This window comes from Pungitius pungitius, chromosome 21 (assembly GCF_949316345.1).
Source record: "Pungitius pungitius chromosome 21, fPunPun2.1, whole genome shotgun sequence".
In the NCBI taxonomy this organism is placed as follows: Eukaryota; Metazoa; Chordata; class Actinopteri; order Perciformes; family Gasterosteidae; genus Pungitius; species Pungitius pungitius.
This window is the reverse complement of record NC_084920.1, coordinates 2,150,012-2,165,593: the sequence shown is the minus strand read 5'-3', so window position 1 is coordinate 2,165,593 and position 15,582 is coordinate 2,150,012. Positions and strand designations below refer to the sequence as shown.

The window sequence follows — 15,582 nt, the reverse complement described above, 5'->3', positions numbered from 1 at the left end:
ACTCCGTTATGCTTCCCGCTCCGTCACTGAACACCTCCCACTCACCCATCATCTGGCCCCCGCGTGCCGCTTTCCGAGGCAGCGACCAAGATTCTTTTATGAGTCTTTGTCTTTGTGTATCGATCCACTAAAAGGTTTCCACAAGCTGCATTCACTTTCCCCCCCCACACAAACCAACGTGAGTGTTTTGCTGTTGGCAGGTGGCAGGAGGCTCTGACCGTGTACCCCAGGACCAACAAGCAGAACCAGAAGAAGAAACGCAAGGTTGATGCACCCACTCAGCAGGTAAAGCGCGGCAAAGGGCTTTGCAGCACACACACACACACACACACACACACACACACACACACACGTTGCAACAGCAACGTACAGCTCGCCCACTGTGACGCAGCTTCTTCCACCAACCACCTCACCTCTTACTTGAGTTCCTGGTGTCCGCCTTAAACAGCAGTCCTGTTTTTAGGGCGGGACTTCCTTTCAGATGCTTGCGAGGAAAACGCACGTTCCATGACGTCCATCAACAGTCCAGACTAAGCAGCAATAATTCTGGGTAATAGTGCGTGAGGGTCAGATTCTACGTCTCGCGGCCTCTTTGGTTGTTTTGGGTTGGAAACGCCATCAAGTTCAGTTCAGGCTGAATTTGCTGGAGACGTGTTTGTCTTCTGGGTGGCGCCCGACGTTCATTAGAAAATATACAAAGTGTTTGTGTTGTAACTGAAAGAAAAGAAGTTAAAGGTTTGTTTCCTATTGAGATTCTGAAGCGTTTTCATGGTGCTTTACATGTCTCAAGAATTTGGCTTAAATGAAAAACCAGTTCAACCAGTACATGAAGTATGAATCCGTGAGAGTTCGATGGCTTCATCTGTGTTGATTTATAAATCAGCACTACGTAGTCCGCGTTGACATCGAGGTTTTCTTGTGATTTACAGGGTGGAGAAAACACAAACCAGTGTTTTTCCACTAAAGACATGAACGGACACCCAGTGAGTTCAGCTCGGCCAAACCGTTGTTCTCCTTCTCCACCTTCAGTGGTTTTGAAATTCCCAAATAAATTATTGTTATAATAATCCAACTCAATCAAGGTGACGGGTGAATAAAGTGAACAATCCTTTTCCTTTCTGCACTCCGATATGATTGATTTTTATTTTTTCTCAGCACAACAGCTGGTTTCTGGTGATTACATGTGGCTGAGGGTTTGTTTGGGGGGGGGGGGGAGGCTTTGCTTTGGAAATCTTTCTCCTCTGATGAACACAAAGGCTGATTACCCACCAACACGTGGAGGCCGGGGCTGTTTTTAAATTGAAATTGATCATTTTGGTCTTTGAAATCAACATTCGAATGTGTCCGATTCCAGCGGTGGTTTTAGTGGAAATGTTTCCACCTCCAATAAGTCGTGAGCTTTGTCACGTCCAAAAGTCAACAATTATTGAAAAAGGGTTGAGGTTATCATTTCCAAATTTCACAAAGCGTTATCCTCCTCCTTCAATCCATGTTTGTTCAAAAACAAGAAACTGGCCACAATGGCTTATTTCATTCAAATTAAGGACTATGATCCCGGGTTTGTGTTTTTTTTTTTTAAAGGTTGCGATGTCATGAAATATGAGGACAGGCATACAAAGATAAAACAATGACATTTGGTACAACCCTAATTTTACTGCGATAAGTTTTTTTTTTTCTGTTGCAAAATGGACATTTACATTTTTTATCAGCGATCCATAATAATAATAATTAGTTCATCAGAAATGCACTGTGTTCTATGTCTGGCTGTCAGTCTCTTTCTCTTTTGCAGACAGCCTCTTTATCTCTTAACAGAACGTGTCCTCACACCACTGAGGACATTGTGCTTTTCTCTGTCTTGCTCACAATAATAAATTTAACAGACAAAAAAGAGCAAAAAAAACTATTGCGGTAAAAACGGTTGTGATTTTAGAAAAAGCCGTTTTCCCACGACTTCATTCTTCTTCAACCTTTCTCCTTCTCGTGTTCCTTCTCGTAGTCTCTGTGTGACCTCACCTCCCACTGTGCCCTTCCCCCGTCCCCTCCGACCCCAACCCGCCCCCAGGAGCCCGGCCCGGCCAAGGTGACGGTGACCAGCGGCGCCGGGGGGGGCCTCCCGTGCCTCGCCGAGCGCGTGCCCGCGGGCCGCTCCTCCCTGTGGCAGGAGGAGCACCGCTGGAGCAGGGCGGCCATCCCCTGCAGCCGCAGCGCCTCCTGCATCAGCCAGCTGAGCCACGGCCAGCCGGACGCCGCCGCCGCCACTCGAGACGGTAACGCGAAAGGCCTCGCCGCGGTTGGTCAAAACGCGAGCCGTTCATTTTTGACAGGTTTGCCATGTAAAGCGTTTGTTGTCCTCGCTGCAGACGGCGGCGCCGTGAGCACCGGGCGCAAGGCGCGAGTGGAGAGTGGTTACTTCTCCCTGGAGAAGGCCAAGTCGGAACCTCCCCCGCAGCACCCGCCGCCCCAGCATCTGCCCCCGTCCTCGGCGGCGTCTTCCTCCTCCTCCTCCTCCTCCTCCTCCTCCTTGGGAGCACTCAGTCCCAGGTACATCTGCGAGTCCGACTCCCGAGCTTCCCCTTACCGACCCTCCCAGGATCCTTTCCCTCCTCCAGGTGCACTGCTTTCCCCCAGCTGCTCCACCATCAGCTCCTCGCAGAGCTCGCTGGATTCCGAACCCAGCGGGCCGCCGCGCGGTGGTGGAGGCGGCGGTGGTGGAGGCGGTGGTGGTGGTGTTGTTGGTGGAGGTGGTGGTGGTGGTGGTGGTGGTAGGGGAGGAGGAGGAGGCCGAGGGGGCCGGCCGGGCTCGGAGTACGCGGCTCTGTCCGACGTGCCGCGGGCTCGCCGGCTCAGCCACCGCGAGGCCTTCCGCTCGGACAGGAAGCGCCAGGAGCTGCGGGCCAGGACCCGGAGCCCCGGCCGCCAGGAGGTGGCCCGGCTGTTTGGGGAGGAGCGCAGGTGAGCGGTTCTGTGCGCGCACCCCCCCCCCCCTCCCTCACGGGGCGCGCTCGCCTAAACGCCATCGATAACGATCCAATGAGCCGCTCGGCGCCGAGGTTCAGATGTGTTAGTTTTTAGTTTTCCTGGCACCTCCGTGTGGCCGCTGTCCTTCCTGCGCCTCGCTGCCCCCCCCCCCCCCCCCCTGTAGCTGCCAGTGCTTAGTCATCAGTAATGTGAGGATTAAAACGCATGTCGTACTGTCGAAATCTACTGATCTCTACCTGCTGCTGCTTTAGTTTGTTTTGTCATTTCAATCTTTTCCAGGGGCTCCTGATCAGAGCTTCCTCCCTCCGCTCCGCCCCCCCCCCACCCCCCCTCCTCTCTGAATGCTGATTTCTGTCATGTCATCTCTGCGCTGCCATGGAGACCACGCACAGAGACACGGTTTCATAAACCCTTGATTTGATGCATATACTGTGTCTTCTGCTGTGGATCGGTGGTTGGTACTGATGCTGGGTTTACAGTTGGATCTTTTCCTTGTCGCTACTTCAATGTTCAATTGTTTAATCCACCATCCTCATTGTCCTTTTCTTCTGAAGTTTAATCTCTCATTATGTAACGCCTTCTTTTTATTCTTTGATGTATCTCTGGATTGTTCTCTTTGGGGATATAACTTTTACACCTTTCACATTACATTTGAAATGCTTGTATCAATAAGGGAAATTGATTTTGACTCAAATTTACTTTCAAAACATGCTTTGTTTTTGATTGCTTTTCCTGTCATAATATTGAATATTCATGTGCTGCATTTCGATTAATTTTTTTGTTATTGCTTAAAAATGATTTTTTTTTTTTTTTAAAGAATGATTGAAATGTTCAAATAGGTGTTCCACGTGCCTTTTATGTCACGTGGAACACAACGTGCACGAGAACTCGTCTAAAACGGATCTCTTCCCCCCCCCCCCCCGCTCTGCCCGTCAGGCGCTCTCAGATCATCGGGCGGTTCGAGGAGGGTCAGCCTGCGGAGCGAATGGACACCGGTGCCTCCAACGAGGCCCCCGCCAACACCCCCGCGACCCAGAGACAAGGACGCAGCGAGCGGCGCTACCTGGCTAACAAGCACGTGAGTCGTTCTCTTTGCTGATACCGGCGTGAACCACCAGAAACCGCTCCCTCAACGTCATACGACAGCAATCGGGGGGGGGGGGGGGGATTACGTCTCGCTCCAACTGAGTCATTTTGTGTTTGAAGGAGATCTCGCTGGATGCAGGGAAGGATCGCTCGGGCCCTGACGTGTCCGGCTGCACCTACGCTTATTTGAGAAGAGCCAAGTCGCTGGATCGCAGAGTCACCGAGTCGGCAATGACGGTGGGTACAGACGGTGTGATCCCTGACCCACACCCCCCCCTTTAAAAAAACAACAACTGCCAATTGGGTTCAATGAAGCACTTCCAGGACGGAGCAGCAGAGATCAGCTCGGTGCTGTAGGTGGGGGGGGGGGGGGGGGTCCAGTCAGCGTGTGTTTTGGTCTCTGTGGGCGAGCTGCAGCTGCCAGTAACCCCGCCCCCCGCCTCACACACACACACACACGCACACATTTATGCACGTACCCCTTCCCGCCTCGCTGCTGCTGCTTATAAATAGCCGGCGTAGAAGCGGCGCGAGTGCGCCCGGGGGGCCAGAGGAGCCGATAGTCACCACGCAGAGTGGAGGCAGGTAGCCGTCAGAATGACCCTCTGCCACGCCGCGCTGACGCCACACCTGGTGAAGCTCAACGGCAACAAGGTACTGTCGAGGGAGCGGGAGGCAGGTTTCGGATGAACCAGTGACTCTGGGGGGGGGGGGTCTATAAACAGACAGCGAGCAGTTTGTGTTTCACGGGGAAGGTCCTGCAGCCGAGTGTTTTCACTTCTGCTCATTGGGCCGACGTGAACGTGAACAAAGGCTGCAGCGCTGCGGTTGGTGTCAATATTGACGCGGCAAGATGATGATGACAATTTCTAATGTAGCTCCAAATAAATGTGTTTCTGCCTTGTTTTTAGTTTAATGTGCTTGATGTTTAAAAACCGGAAGTCACTTCTAAGTGGCGGCTGGATTTTTAAACTAATTCCATTCAGTCACATCACGCTAATCTGTCTTAATTGCAGCCGGATCTGTTGAACTTCAAAAAAGGATGGATGACGAAGCTGTACGACGATGGAATGGTAAATAACTTTCATCGGTGGGACTGAAGGGCATCTGTTCACACGGAATACAATTATATCACAGTTATTGAAGCCCAGTGAAATGCAATCAATAGTTTATTTCTGTTTGTTACGCCTTCAGTGGAAGAAACACTGGTTTGTCCTGACGATCACAGTTTGAGGTACTACAAGGACTCAATAGCCGAGGAGGTAAGCATTGTCTTCATGAGACTCTGTTGTTTTAACTGTAAAATTGAAACGACGAGACAGTTAAAACGGACATTTATTTTTTATAGGCTCAGAACTGGATGGCGAGATTGACCTCTCCACGTGTTACGATGTCAAGGAGTTCCCCGTCCAGAGGAACTACGGCTTCCAAATCCTGGTGAGTGTTAACAGTTCAGTGTGATGGAATCACCTGTGAGGAAGAAGCTCACTGTCATCACACTGGAGCTCTGCTGTCTGCTGACCGTCTATAAACAGCCTTGACGCCATGTGGTGCATCTCCAGGTATCATGTTTTCATGTTTGTCTTTCTGAAAGAATCGTCTGTAATGACGGATGTCTTTTGACTTGTCGTCCTCCCCGCGGGGGGGGGGGGGTGGGGGGGGGGGGGGGGGGGGGGGGGGGGGGGCTGATGGATCACGGCGGTCTAAATCTGCTGCAGACCCCCCCCCCCTGTCTCTCTGAAACCATGTGTCCAAAACACACACACATGCGTGTATTTGCAGGACATTGGAGAAGTTCTATGGATGCCGGAGAGAATCCTGTGACCGAATGCTTTCGTTGGACAATAATAATTTAGACCTATTAGCAACAAAGTTGACCTTGCTCATTTCTCCAGAGGATGCCGGAAATAGAGAAGTCGAGGGGATCGTTGTCTCTTTGGCTGAGAACAACGCGGCTTTGGTGTCGAGAAATGAATAACTCCAGTATTAATGTCCCTGGGCTGCATGGTCAGACTGGAAGGGGCTGTGTCATGCAGGCAAAGCAGTGGATTAGAGTGCACGGTAGCCTATGTCCCATTACGTCTACGTCTATATATATATATATATATATATATATATATATGTGTGTTGTAAAACCTGATTTATGTGTGTCATTAGGCCTCTAGTGTAGGGTTACCTCTGTTTAAGGGGAGTCTGAGGCATTAAAAAGACGGGTCTCCACTTGGTGTAATTGTAAACTGCTTATACAGAATTAGAAGATGATGTTAGATGTAATGGATCAGGATCAGTGGTGTGCGAAGTGATGTTCTCACACCCAACCACACAAAGTAGAGCACTGCAGGGTCTGCTGCACTGGATCTTTAAGGAGACAATTGGAAGATTCTGCAGTTTATTATTTCTTTGTGTGGAAGGAAAGCACAACATCTAGCAAATCACACTTAGCATACTATTTAATATTTTTAATACACAGTCAGGCTGAATGTATTGCACATAAAATGCAAACATCATCTGCTAATAGCAAAACAGAGTGAGGCCAAGGATGTTTGTCTTCTATCATTCATCTGCTTTATTGAAACAAAGAGGCATGCTTTTGAATATGTGGCATTAGTAGAGTTGGTAGCATTTTCCTTTCTGTTTCCAGTGTAAAGAGGAAGCGTGCACCCTGTCGGCCATGACCTCCGGAATCCGTCGCAACTGGATCCAAGCCATCATGAAGAACGTGCGACCCGCCACCGCTCCAGATGTCACCCGGTAATCCCCGAAGAGGATTGACACTAAATCCCCCAGCAGATATGACGGCGGCTTTTCTCACTTATTTCACTTGAATTCATCTCCTCACCCTCTCTTTCCTTCTTTTCTCTGCCTCCCTCGCCCGGTATTTACCACCTGCTTCCAGGAAAAACGTCTCTCTGAAACTTTCCGTTCTGAAGCCCAGGTTGGAGTGCTCGTGTGTGTTGAAATCCCCCCCCCCCCCCCCCCCCTCACCTCTCACCCCTGATCGGTGATGTAATGGCTCAGCGATGTCGGCCCCCTTGTTGTCCCTGCCTGTGTCGTGTGTTTGAGTTACGTCTCCCTGTCAGTTGTGCTATTGTGGAGAACACACACACACACACACACACACACACACACACCGCAGTCCCATCAACACACTGGGACAACCAGCCGCCTGCAGATCACCAGCAGAGGGGACTTGATTCATTGCTCGTGTTCGTGTGGTCGTCCAGTCACTTTGGGAAGTGATCGCAGAACAAGAAAATCCCAACTGCAGCACAAACGGCGACAGGAGCTGAGCCACAAGTGTTAACTCTCGGATGTGTCATCACATGGTGACACTGTGTGTACACACACACACACACACACACACGCTCGGCCAACGCGTCCCCCCCCCCCCGAGGAGGGGGCGTGTGTGATATTTTTGGTATTTCTGCAAAGCGCCTCGGAGACGGATCCCTCTTTCTCATTCCTGAGCTCTGTTCCTTCTCGTTTCCCCCTTACTCGTATCCCCTGACACACACACACACACACACACACACACACACACACACACACACACACACACACACGTGGTAAAAATAGATTATCCCGTCAGGTCTCTTTTTTTATAATACTCTGCCCCTCAACGGCCAATCGTTCACATTCTTTACGTTAAGCTACTGCTGTATACAAATAGCTTTAACACGGCTGTAACTGGGTGTAAAAGCATCTCTCAGCATCCTCAGATCGCCGCGGTCCCCTGGCCTGAGCTCGCCGGCGCGTTGTTACGTGTGAGCATGTTGGTGCTTTGACTGATGCTTTCAGCGCAACAATGTGATGGTGTCGCTCCACGGCAAAAAACCAAGGCCGTGTTGTTCGTCCAGCAAAGCCTGTCCCAGTATTGTCAATGTGTCCTCGCGGCGTTCCGTCAAAAATCGTCTCACGCGTCCCTCTTTTTGTCCACTCAGGTCCCTCGCCGACGAGAAGGCGTTGGCCCACGTGACGTTGGAGCCGTGTCCCCAGGCCGCCAGCGAGCCGAGCCCCGGTCCGGGGGCCCCCGAGTCGGGCAGGAGCGGCTCCCCCCCGTCCTCCGAGCCCCGGAAGAGCCGCGTGCGCGAGCGCCGGCACGAGGGACGCTCCAAGACTTTCGACTGGACCGAGTTCAAAGCGGAGCGGAGCGAAGAGCCCCCGAAGGGCCGGGCGGACGCCGTCGACCTCAGCTCGTCCTTCTCCCCGGCCTCCTCCTGCTGCTCTCCGTCCTCCTCTGCCTCGTCATTGGCCTCCTCCCCGATCTCCACCTCCTCCCTCCCGACCTCCTCCGCGGGAGGCCGGCGGGCGCCGGGCGCGGAAACCGAGAGGGCGACCCACAAGCCGAACGGCGTCACCGTCACCGGGTCCCCGGCGCCGCCGCTGCGGGGGGTCCGGGAGCCCGGCGGGATGGAGGTGGACCGCCGCGCCGGTGAGGACGAGCGGGACGACGGCACCTCGGTGGTCCGAGAGGAGATCGAGCAGCGGTGGCATCAGGTGGAGAGAACGCCGCTGAGGGAAGAGAAGCAAGTGCCGATCAACACGGCGCCGGGGGACTCGGACCGACTGCCGGCGCACGAGCTCGCCGCCCTGCTGGACAAAGAGGTGCGTTTACCCCCACCCCCGTGGCGCCCGAGCGTCCCTCTTCCGTTTGTTCACGGCCTCTTCTCTGTCTTTCCTTTTGTTCAGTTGGGACAGAAGCAGCAGGAGCTGGACAGACTGCAGAAGCAAAACAATGTGTTAAAAGAGCAGTTGGAAGATGCTCTGGGGAAGGAACTCAGTGCCAGAGATGGCTACGTGCTGCAGGTACTGCGCTCCCCACGCATCCTGCAGGATTAGTGTGCCTTTTACTATCGACGATACGCACACAAATATCTATCCAACAAGAAATAAGTTTACATGTGTAGCTTGTACTTTGTTAGACAGTCTACCTGCTTATGATGGATCATGTAAAAATTCTACTAACCGGTGTGGGTGCTTATTCTCTGAAACCAATGTGCATGGTTGTGGTGTTCTTGGCATGATTTGTCACTAACTGTGTTTACGGAGTTTCACATCTCCTGGGACGATAATTGTTTTGATCTAATTTGCTTGAGGTAAGAAACTTTGATTGAGAAACCTTGCGCTGTGCTTTTTCTCTCATTTGTGCCTCGTCTGTGTGTCCTTTCCCAGCCTGATTACTGCTTTTTGCTGTTTCCAAATGGCATCCTCTTCACCAACTGGTTTGTTTTGCATTGTGCAGTTACACCACTTATCACGGAGACAGAATGTCACCATCGTGTAAATGTTTGTCTGTTTTCTTTTATTTAATCCCTATATTAGTGTACCACCGTTTTTTTTTTCTTCGTTTTTTTTTTCTTTCCAAGTCACCTTTGAAAAAGCACAGTGGAAGCTTGTAGAAAAAGAGCGATTTGATATCAAGAAAACGGGGGGGGGGGGGGAAACGTTTTTCCCTGGTTGAGCCCGAGATGTGGTTCTCCGTACACGGTCGGGGGGGGAAGTGAGATGATATCATTAACGAAACTGTCTCGTCAATCTTTTTCAAGAACGCAACGCCGCCTCCCCCCTCCTCGACGCACAGAGTGCCGTGGCAATGCCTGCACAGTCTTAATCAAGACCTGCAGGGCGAGCTGGAGACACAGAAGCACAAGCAGGACCTCGCGCAGCAGCAAATCCGAACGCTGAAGAGAAGCTACACGGAAGCCCAGGACGCCGTCGGCCACCACGAGGCCGGCATCCAGGCGCTGCAGTCCAAGCTGGCTTCCGCAATGGCGGAAATCTTGGCCAGCGAACAGGCCGTGGCCAGAATGCGCAACGAGCTCAAGCTGGAGCAGAGGCGCTCCAGGGAGCAGGAGGAGGAGCACGGCCGCGGCGAGGCCACCCTGCGAGCCCAGCTGAAGGACAGCGAAGACAGGCTCCGCGACGTGGAGGCCAGCCTCCTGGAGAGGAACCAGGCCCTGCGGCAGCTGGAGCACCAGCAGGCCCTGCAGCGGGACCACGCCAGAGAGGTCCAGCGGCTGCAGGAGAGGCTGCAGGAGGTGACCGCCCGGCTGAGTGCCACCGAGGAGGGTCACGCGCTGAAAGAGGAGCGCCTGAGGCGGGAGCAGCACGGCATGCGCGAGAGTCACGAAAGCGAGCGGCAGAATCTGTGCAGGCGATTGGCCGAGGCCGAAGCGCTGCAGAAAGAGACGCAGGGCCGGCTGTCGGAGGCCGAGCAGCAGGCGGAGGCCCTGCTGCGGGGGAGGCAGGCCTCCGGGGGGAAGGAGGTGCTCAAACTGCGAGAGGAGCTGGCCCAGAAGGCCGACGCGGTGGAGTCGCTGAGGGAGAGCACGCGCAGGCTGGAGGAAGAGAGAGGCCACCTGACCTGCCGCTGCCAGGAGCTTCTCAACCAGATCGCGGAGGCGGACCGAGAGGTCAATAAGCTCCGCGGCCGCCTGGAGACGGAGGAGGCCGACTACTACACCCTGGAGCACTCGTATGAGAGGGCCACGCAAGAGTTTCAGAAAATAAGCCAGGTCCTTGGGGAAAAGGAGGAGGAGATCCGTCAGACCAAGGAGATGTACGAGAGGCTGGTGCAGCGCAAGGAAGAGGACTTGACAGAGGCTCTCGTTAAAATGGCCGCACTCGGCAGCAGCTTGGAGGAAACGGAACACCGGCTGCAAGCGAAGGAGGAGCTCCTCTGTCAAATGGGTCCAGGTGTCTCGGAGAAGCTTGAGCCCTGTGGTGCTGAAAAAGACCTGAAAGCCAAGCTCGTGGTCGCAAAGGACCGCATAGCAGAGCTGGAGCAGCATCTCGGCGCCCTGCAGCTGGGATACGCCGACCTGCGCGCGGAAAAGCCGCCGATCCCGGAGCAGAGCAAGAAGTCGAGGCTTAAAACGTCGGCCTCCTTGTCAGCAAACGGAGAGCGCTCACTTCCCTTTGACGACGCGTCAACGGCGGATGACTTCGCAGACGATAAGGAGTCTCAAGCCAAGAGGCCGAGGATCCGTTTTTCCAGTATTCAGGGCCAGAAATACATGAACCTCGAGGGCCTGGACGCCAGCCATTTGAGCGGCGCATCGGCCGACGCGGCGCAAAAGGTCCACCAGGACGTAACCGAAGGTCCGATGTGCTCTGAAACCACCTCGTGTCAGAGCAGTGACCCAGAGAAGTTCATCTCCATCATACATTCCCTGGAGGCTAAACTGCTCGCCACCGAGAATAAGCTGAGAGACCTCACGCAGCATCTGGGAGAGCAGGGACGCGTGCGGGCCGAGGGGGGCGCTTCCGAGCCCGACCCCGAGGGGGAGTCGGGGCGCGAGAGCGCGACGCAGAGCGGCGCTGCCAACGAGCAGTACGCCAACGCCCTGCTGTGCTTGGAGAACAGCAGGGAGAAGGTCAGGGCCATTCTCGGCGGCGGCGGCGGCGACAGCGACACCGCCGATTCGCGGCTGCACTCGTTGTCGGAGGTCGAGAGCGACCTGCTGAGCGCGTCGCTGCACATGCGGCGAGGGCACGCGGCGTGGGAACAGCGATCCCCCTCTGAGCGCCGGGATCAAAGCCCCGAGGCTCTCGATGGGGAAGCTCTGCAGGTCTTCGCCAAAACGCTGTCCTTCGAGGCGGTCGTCCTGGACAAGATGGCTTCGTTGATGCAGAGCTCGAAGTCCGACGTCTCGCATTCTCTTGCTGATATGCGGGAGGACGTAGAGGACATCAAAAGGGGCGACGCAGGTTGCTCGGCCGTAGTTTATGCCGACGCCTTGACCAGAAAGTTGCTGTCGGAGAGTTCCACCTGTAACGACTCGGAAGAGGCTCAGACGGACGATGTTTCCGCTGACGTAGACTTAGACGCTGCCGTTATCTTTAACACCATCGTTAAAGCAGAGCTAGCCTACTCTATTCACAACCTTAAACTTTGCTACGAGGATAAATTAAAACTACTAAAAAGGGAGTTGACCCTGGCCCTTGATAACCTGCATCACAGGGACGAGGCCCTGAAGGCCATTATTGAGGCTTCCCAAAGGCCTGATTTGTTAAATGTAATCAAAGAAATCCAAAATGAATTTGGGTTCAGTAGGCAGAAACTGGCAGGCGTCACCCCCCCCGAACTCGCCCCCTACGCGGAGCAGCTGGAAACGGAGGAAGCCCGAGGCCTGGCCGAGGAAATCGTCGACCGGCACTTGGCGGCCGAAACGGCGACCCGCGGCGCCGAGTCGATCCGACCGCCGCAGGACGCCCACGAGCAGCTGGCCGCCGAGCTGCGGAGGCACGCCGCCGTCCTCCGCACGTGCGCCCAGCAGATCCGACGGGGGGGCGACCACCCGGGCCTGCACCAAGTGATCCGCGCCGCTCTGGGCCGGCAGGCCTCGCGTCCTTTCGCCGCCGCCTCCCTGTGCATGCGCGACGCCCTGGTCCAGGCCCAGGTGGCGTACGTGGCGTGCAGGCTGCGGGCGCTGCACGAGCAGGACCTGGACCGGTGCCGGCAGACCGGCCGCGACATGGGCGCCCTCGTCCAGCGGCACGCCGGCAGCGTCGCCGCCGTCCAGGAGCGGTACGAGGCGTCCCTGGAGGACGAGCGGCAGGACTTTGCGCGGGCGGCGTCGGCGCTGCAGAAGGAGAACCGCGCGTTGAGGAGCGAGATCAGCAAGCGCGTGAACCAGCTCTCGCAGCAGCAGAAGCAAATGGCGCTCCTGGAAGAGCGCTTCAAGAAGGAGGCCGAGGAGCTCCGGCAGGTGCACGCGCAGGAGCTGAGCCGAGCGGAGGAGGGCCGCGCCTCCACCCAGCTGGCCCTCATGGAGGCCACCTCGGGCAGCCAGCGCAAGCTCGAGGTCCTGCTGCTGGACATGGGCGCCATGGAGGAGCGGCACGAGGGCCACGCCAGGGAACTGGAGGAGCGGTTTGAGCGGCGCATCCGTGAGCTCCAGCGGATCCACGAGCAGGAGATCGAAAAGTTGAATTCGCGGTACGCGGAGAGCATTGAACGTGCCCAAAAGCACCCGGGGAAGGAGAAGGAGGAGGCCGCTACGCCGATGGAAGAGGAGGAGCAGGGGGACGCAGAGTTGGACTCCATGTTGTTCCTGAAGGACCGCGTCCAGGAACTGGAGGCTCAGATGAGCACCATGAGGGACGAACTGGAGAACAAGCACCTCGAAGGAGATGCGGCCAGCCTGAGAGAGAAATACCAGAGAGACTTTGAAAGTCTTAAGGTTTTTGCTCTTTCATTTTTACTTTAGTGATATTTTTGAGTACTAGATGAGTAGCACAATAGCTTAACCAAGAGTTGCTTTTGTTAAACCATCTGCCGATGTGTAGAGCGGTTGTAGGGAAATGGTGTGATTCTAAGTTGTTATTTGTTAATTCATGAAACTTGCAACCTAGATTACATGCACACATACATATATAGATATAACATGTTCTTGTAAAATAGTCTAGTATCTAGTTGATGGATTGGCAAGAAAGACCATACAAACAGACCATTTTCCACGTTCAACAATAGAATGAGAGCTGCACAATTGTAATTTCTCTCTACCATAAAATGCTTGCATGGCTTCTATCACTAATTTTGCATGTAGCCTTGTGAACTATTACTAGATGCTGCACTGAATCTGTTTTCACAAGTAGGATTATAGGCTCTAAATTCCAAATACATGTGATAACGGATTTGATTTTTTCTCCTCTAGGCCACGTGTGAACGCGGCTTCGCTGCCATGGAAGACACGCACCAGAAGGTGGTGCACGACCTCCAGAGGCAGCATCAGAGGGAGATCTCCAAGCTCATGGAGGAACGAGAGAGACTATTGGCCGAGGAGACGGCCGCCACGATCGCAGGTGAAGGCCGTCGTGTTCCCACCGACTTTCCTTCTGTGATTTTGAAAGGAGAACCGGCCCGCTGTAGTTACACTTGTGTGCTCTGCCCCGAATGCAGCGATTGAAGCCATGAAGAACGCACACAAGGAGGAACTGGAGAAGACCCACCGCTCCCAACTGAGCGGCTTGAACTCCGACATCGATGAACTCCGCTTGCAGTACGAGTACGTTTCGACTCTGAATCCTTTTCGGGGGCCACTTTGGTCGGCGAGCACCGCGGTGACGGTTGGTGACGCTGTGACTTTCCAGGGAGGAGCTGCAGTCCATCCACCGGGAGCTGGAGGTGCTGTCGGAGCAGTACTCCCAGAAGTGCCTGGAGAACGCTCACCTGTCCCAGGCGCTGGAGGCCGAGAGGCAGGCGCTCCGGCAGTGTCAGAGGGAGAACCAGGAGCTCAACGCTCACAACCAGGTGCGCTGAGACGCACCATGTGGTATTAAAAAAAGAAAACCTTTTGTGTTAAACGGTTACAAAAAATAAAAACCCGTCCAACAGGAGCTGAACAACCGACTGACCACAGAGATCTCTCGGATGCGCTCGTGCTTCAGTGGGGAAACGGCGCTGTCGCCACTTAGCCAGGGCAGTGATGTGTACGAACTGGAGGCATGTGCAAAACACACACACACACACACACACACACACACACACACACACACACACACACACACACACACGCGCGCGCGCAGGATCTGCTCTGTGTTCTTACCAGAGTTTCTCCCGATGCCACCAGGTGTTGCTTCGAATCAAGGAGTCCGAGATCCAGTACCTCAAACAAGAAATCCACTCTTTGAAAGACGAGCTGCAGTCCGCCCTGCGGGTAAGCCCCCCCCCCCCCCCCCCCCCCGTTTGGTGTCTTAAAAACAATTTATAGAAAAGCATGTCCTGGTCTTTTGTCACGCCGCATTCATTGGACCCGACAGGACAAGAAATACGCCACGGACAAATACAAGGGCATCTACACGGAGCTGAGCATCGCCAAGGCGAAGGCCGACTGCGACATCGGCAAACTGAAGGAGAAGCTGCTCGTCGCCACCGAGGCGTTGGGCGAGAGGGCCGTGGACGGAGCGGTGACGTCTGGATACGGTAAACGGGAATGTTTGATCGCTGCCATTGACCCCCCCCCCGCCCCCACCACCCCACCCCACAGGGCCTTTGTTTTGTGAGAAGCGAGGCCCCGTGACTAGAATGCATGTTGTTTATAGCGCCGCTGCAGACGTCTCCTCGGGTCTTTAGCGGCCCGAGCGCGGAGATAAGTGCGATGTGCTATTTTGGTTCTTCAGCTAATGGTAATAGCATTCGTTCAATGTGTTTTTAGATATCATGAAATCAAAAAGTAATCCAGATATCCTGACAAATGAACGAGCATCGACCTCCAAGCAATCAAGAGGCATAAGGTCAAAGGTGAGTCAAGTTAAATAAAATAGTTATTTTTATTTTTTTTGAGAATATTCCACACGCTGCAAAGCTTTCAGCTCGCGGTGTGGTGTTGATGCTTTTGTCGCCGTGGAAACGCGGCCCACTGTTGGGTGACAGGTGATCGGGTCTCTCGTCCTCATCTGTGTGTTTTTCCGTCAGTCCGTCACTGAACAGGTCTCATGGGACAGCTGACACTCCCGTTGTGATGGTGGGGGGGGGGAGTTTTCTCCCCCCCTCACCCCGCCCCCAACCCCAAG

General features: G+C 54.3%; 1 protein-coding gene across 1 annotated transcript in view; it reads left to right on the top strand.

The window, feature by feature from the left end:
* Positions 1-15,582, top strand: part of si:ch73-103b11.2 (plectin) — a 31,514-nt gene that overhangs the window by 13,965 nt on the left and 1,967 nt on the right. The window contains 21 exon segments of the mRNA XM_062560163.1: positions 201-285; positions 2,063-2,267; positions 2,361-2,952; positions 3,916-4,057; positions 4,186-4,302; positions 5,082-5,138; positions 5,260-5,281; positions 5,284-5,331; positions 5,414-5,502; positions 6,707-6,816; positions 6,962-7,000; positions 8,007-8,670; positions 8,755-8,871; positions 9,612-13,250; positions 13,725-13,872; positions 13,970-14,075; positions 14,161-14,320; positions 14,405-14,512; positions 14,640-14,726; positions 14,830-14,992; positions 15,225-15,310. Coding sequence (XP_062416147.1) covers positions 201-285; positions 2,063-2,267; positions 2,361-2,952; positions 3,916-4,057; positions 4,186-4,302; positions 5,082-5,138; positions 5,260-5,281; positions 5,284-5,331; positions 5,414-5,502; positions 6,707-6,816; positions 6,962-7,000; positions 8,007-8,670; positions 8,755-8,871; positions 9,612-13,250; positions 13,725-13,872; positions 13,970-14,075; positions 14,161-14,320; positions 14,405-14,512; positions 14,640-14,726; positions 14,830-14,992; positions 15,225-15,310 — 6,784 coding nt within the window.